General features: G+C 39.8%; 1 protein-coding gene across 1 annotated transcript; it reads left to right on the top strand.

The window, feature by feature from the left end:
- Positions 1-279: 279 nt before the first annotated feature.
- On the top strand, positions 280-3,797 carry LOC117522982 (TATA-binding protein-associated factor 172-like). Its single transcript, XM_034184400.1, has 4 exons — positions 280-625; positions 2,201-2,324; positions 3,567-3,681; positions 3,787-3,797. The coding sequence occupies exons 1-4, from the start codon at positions 612-614 to the stop codon at positions 3,795-3,797; spliced, it is 264 nt and encodes an 87-aa protein (XP_034040291.1). The 5' UTR covers positions 280-611.
- Positions 3,798-5,345: the final 1,548 nt, after the last annotated feature.

Here is a 5,345-nt window from a genome sequence, read left to right as displayed (position 1 = left end):
AATAGTATGTAAAATAATGCAGTTGACAGAATCATATCATTTGGTAGATCAGGTCATAATAAAGTTAATATTGGTCAAATGACAGCTGGCTTGCACATGTTTAAGTTCATTCATGTAAAAGGTTCAAAAAAGTAATTTTATTAAAAAAAATACACACAATGTAGTTTTTCCTCCCCCCGCCCCCTTTCCATTCGTTTCTTCATTTAACGGGTAATTTGATTGGCTCTCCTCGACGCTTCTAGCCAATCAACGGCCGCCTGCTATGGAGGAAAGAATAAATGCAAGATGGCTCCTCATATAAAAACAGTCTTCTGCCTTTCCTACTGCGTGCATCAAAATAATTCTTTACATCTTATCAGGTTGAAATATTTATCCGCGGATAGTTCTGAAGGATAGCTGGAGCTATAAAGTGGTACGTGTGTGGTGTTCGGAGACAGCTGGTGGAAGGAGATACTGAAAAGAGAAGAGTGGAAGTTTTGAAGCCATGAGCTGGTGAAGTGTCCGGCGGAGCGGAGCCGCTCGACAGGCCTCAGCTAACTCCAAGGAGAGGAAACTCTGAAATTACTGGCTTTCCGTTGAATGTGCGGCGTTGAAGGTCGTAATAAACGACCATGGCCGTGTCTAGGTAAGACTGGCTGGCGAGCTGACTTGCAAATAGCCTGTAAGCTGTTAATGTGACAAAGAATAGCGGCGTGATGTTAGCCGGTATGCTAATGTGACATTTAGTTACCAGCTGTGGTACGTTGGTCTTATTAAAATCCGTCATTATTCAGTTTTGATATCAGTGCTGTGTCACGTTTTAAGATTTTGTTCTTTGATGCTGATGCACAAGTTAAGTTGTGAAAGGAAGACCTGTTTGTTGTGATGTCTTGATCAGCTGTCAACCAGAAGAGGTTTACGACGTTGTGATTAATGTGTAACATAATTTTTAATCCCCTGGCCAATGCGTCTTTTGTGCACAGCCTTTGTTTATTGTGTTTTGTGTTGTGATCGTTTATCAACGTACTTGGTTTACATCGCAGTGTCGTCACGCTCATCTACGCTGATTTATTAATAGACTTAATGACGGATATTATGAGGTGACTGATAGGTTTACCTTGATGTAAAAGTAGGGCTGTATGTTTTAAAGAAAAACTTTTTATTGGGGGATCCATTCTGATAAATGATTACAGTTTGGTAAAAGTGTACTCTTGTAATGCTCTTGTCAGGTCATTGTTGATTTCATTATAAACAATTATTCACGGTACAAATCTCAAAACATTAAAATGAAATGGGCAGAAAACAAAAACAAAGGTAAAATAAATAAAATCTGCATTGAAAACAAATTTCTATCTACAAAGAATAAAGTTATCACAATAATGTGATACTTATTTCAACAGTGGACCTCCACCATAAAATGACACAGACCTTGAATTTGTGTCCTTTTACAACACCATAGTGGAGTTAAAATGACAGGATGTGGATTTCTTTATTTTCAGAACAAAACTGGTCATTTTTCCAGGGACAATTAGACTCACTCTGTTTTTCTAGCGGCCGTGGCTATTCGTACGGTGGCCGTGTCCATAACTCTCATTTGGCTATTCGGACAGCAAGACAATGGTACGTATATTCGCACGGCAAGACTCCGGTGGCAAAACTTGGACCTACTTGTATAAACAAACATACTGCATTCAAGATGTCTTAACTTCCTTAATATTTTTCAATTTTGATGTGTTTTTTTTTTTTTTGGCCATGTCCATAACTCTCATTTCGTATTCGTACAGCAAGATTCTGGTGGCAAAAGGCCGACCCTATACGAACGGTGGCCGTATCCATAACTCTCATTTAATGCAGTATGTTTGTTTATACAAGTAGCTCCCAGTTTTACTACCAGAGTCTTGCCGTGCGAATAGCCAAATGAGAGTTATGGACATGGCGGCCGTGCGTATAGCCACTTCCTTTTCTAGCACTAGAAATATTGCTGGCTGTAAGTTTGTCTTGGTGCAGTTTTTCAGTACTTTTAGATTAGGGTAGGGTGAGTTAGAATTAGGTCTGAAAAAGTAATTAACCACATGACAACAGCTGGAAAAGTAGGCTGACAAATATTGGTCCTAGTTGCCAGTGATGTTGATCAGTATAATTCTCACAAACTAACACTGAAGAGACTAACCACCTTGTTTGTGCAGTGCATTCTCTATTATCTGTTTTTAACTCTTTTTAGACTTGATCGTTTGTTCATTCTACTTGACACTGGAACCACCCCAGTAACCAGGAAGGCAGCAGCACAGCAGCTTGGAGAAGTGGTCAAGCTCCACCCACATGAACTCAATAATCTCCTTTCAAAGGTATGTTTAATATCCTCTTTAATTCTGTCTGTCACCTTTTGTTTGACTTCTACTTTCCTCATAAATATAACCAGCGGTGTTGTGGATGACATCTTAAAAAACTGTCTGAAGTTTTATGCAAACCCATTTTTGCAGGGAAATTTCACATAAACAAATTCAGCTTTTTATTTTATACTGTTTGTACCCAGACGACACAAACTATGACAAAACACAAGCGTTACACGAAGCCCGATGGTCAGAGGAGGATCTTTGCATTTTTTTTTTTTTTCGTCTTGGTGGTGGTCATAGCGTGTGGAGCACTGCAATCACCGGTCCATTCACGGAGGGCACGCCGGCACCTAGAGTGCCTTAATTGAGAGAGTGGTGACATGATGAGTGGGGGGGGGTCACGTGACTCATGGTGCCATCTTGGGTTCAAAATAGCATTTGTTGTTAATCTGTCTGCATGGAAATCCAGCAATTTTATTCTTTTTCGTTGAAAATGAGGGGTTGTTGTGCGTTTGAATGCACAGATAGACACAGCAAGGGCTTCAAGATGTACCGATTCCCTTCAGAACCGAACAGAAGAAAAATTTGGGAAAATAAAGAATCTTCATGCAGCATGGGCAGTGAACATAAAGGCAGAAAGAAGCTGACCTGTTTCTTTTTTTGCTTCCTTGTGTGTTAATATTCCAAATACGAGTCAGTCTGAAGACACACATACACGGGCAGTTTTAGCAGGTGGGTGGGGAGCTCCCCTGGGTTTTAGAATTTAAAATCTGAATGAGAACCACACAGGTGCAAATATGGCAGAACTGTTAAAGAATGGATTGGAAGTAAATGAATTATGAATCATTTCAAATACTTGGGTTTGAAAAGTAAGAAATAGTCACATAGTGAGGGGGAAAAAAAATCCTGTATAGAAAAAAAAATGCATCGATAACTTTATAATTGAATTGCAGCCCTCTGAATTGTAATCCAGTTGAGTTGTGTCGTGCCTAAATATTTCCATGCCTTTTAACCACACAGATTTAGAATTAGTTTTTTTTTATGATTTTAGGTTACTTGATAATTAAAATTTTATCTGAATAACTTTAGTCTTTTGTTGTGTAACAGTGACAGACCTTATAACTTGATAAATGCAAGAACATTGACTATTACTCAGCTTCTGCTTGCTGCCTTTCTCTTGTTTATACATGTCACACAAACTATAGATGAAGTTGCAGATGTAATAATTTTGGCACATTTTCTGTCATTTACAAGGTTTTGATGTACCTACGAAGTCCCAACTGGGACACTCGTATAACAGCAGGCCAAGCTGTAGAGGCCATTGTGAAAAATATTCCTGAATGGGATCCAGCTCCCAGGCCTAAAGAAGGTAAGTTCTAGCTTTTGCACTCGTTTTGTGTTCAATGGTTGGTCATGGTTGTATCACCAGTGTTTTGCACACATCCTGACAATGTGAGATTCTGTGGTACTGCAGGCAAGCGATGAAAACTGATATCCAAAACCACAGCAAAACACAGAAGAATATTGGAAATGCCGGTCCCCTTTCCAACTTTTTCCAACAGACGATCATGGTTTCTGATTTGGAGGTGCCTCTCACTCCAGTCAGTTCACACTCTGCTTCAAACTTGCACAGTGCACATGAGAGGTCGTTGTCTGAAGTCAATAGAATCAAATCGCTCTTCTTCAACCTCTTATCCGGGATTGGGTCGCGGGGCAGAATCAAATCAGAGATGTCATTCTGAGTTCACCAAACTGGACACCCTCCAGTCACAGGCTGCACTTTGACTCCAACAGGTTGCCCCTTTTCACCAGTTTTGTTTGTGACGTTCATGGACGTTATTCCAAACATCCACTGGGAATAGGTCTGTTGTAATGTGGACACAGCACCTACTTTGGCTGTATAGAGGCATGATTGTGCTTCAGAGACCCCATGATCCCACAGCAACCCCCACAGGACACCTAGAGAGACCCAGTTAAACCCGCATTGCTCTTCTTGATTCTGAGGTTTGACTAGCAATCCAAGTCTCCTGTCTAGCATTCTGGCATAGGCTTTCTCAGGGAACTAGAGAGGTGTGTGTGTTTTTTTTTTTCTCTCTATAAATGGAGCACCTTGGAACAAGAAGCAGAAATAAATTGTTTGAAATGAATAACTGTCAGAACAGCATTTCACAGCAGCAAAATAACAGACAGGATGCTGATTGCCATCAAGTTAGCCCTGCGTTTCACAAACAGTCCCAGGCTTTAGATATCCCGTTCTCCCATCAGAGGGCCCAGGGCTTTACACATTAAATTTTTTTTGAAGACATAGACTCATGGCAGAATTAATTTGGGTAATAATGACGATGCATATAGGTACTTCTTAATTTTTACAATGGATATTTTGTCTTTCCTGGCACTAAGTTATGAGTTTACATAAATTATGTATAGGGCTAGACAATCATTAAACACTACCCTTTGTTTACCTGGACAATACCACCCTCTTGTGGGGGTTCAGTACTATTATAACACCTGTATATTATACTGGTAACATAATTATATTGAACTGTTCTTGCATATCTAGTGCATCCTTAATTGTGATGTGGCAAAATTTTCACTGTGGACGTTTCTCCATCTTAGCTGTTGTGTTGTCATCCCCATCAGGTCAGCGTCCCCGTCAACATTTGTGTTGAGTCACTGTCCCCGTATGAGGTCAGGCATGAAAGCTTTGGCAACCACCAAGAAAAGTTGACGTTTTATGTTATTACATCACTTCACTGATGGGATGTTTGCCAAATAGCAACGCTGCTTTCATTGATTTTAAATCTGTACAGAGGACCCTTTTATGAGATACCCTCATTTGTGCAAAAATCAAAAACTTAAAATTGCCAAAATATTGGAGGTAGTCCAGCATGACACATCACGTGACACTTAAACACATTCATCATAAATTCATTCAAACATGAATGACGAGAGATGTAATACAATTCAATAACATTCAATGAAAGAACAAAGTTTACATTTACACGGTCACATGGTTATGGTGGCCAAGCAGTT

This window comes from Thalassophryne amazonica, chromosome 13, assembly GCF_902500255.1.
Source record: "Thalassophryne amazonica chromosome 13, fThaAma1.1, whole genome shotgun sequence".
In the NCBI taxonomy this organism is placed as follows: domain Eukaryota; kingdom Metazoa; phylum Chordata; class Actinopteri; order Batrachoidiformes; family Batrachoididae; genus Thalassophryne; species Thalassophryne amazonica.
Note: the sequence above shows the minus strand (reverse complement) of the source record. Positions and strands in the feature narration are given on the sequence as shown.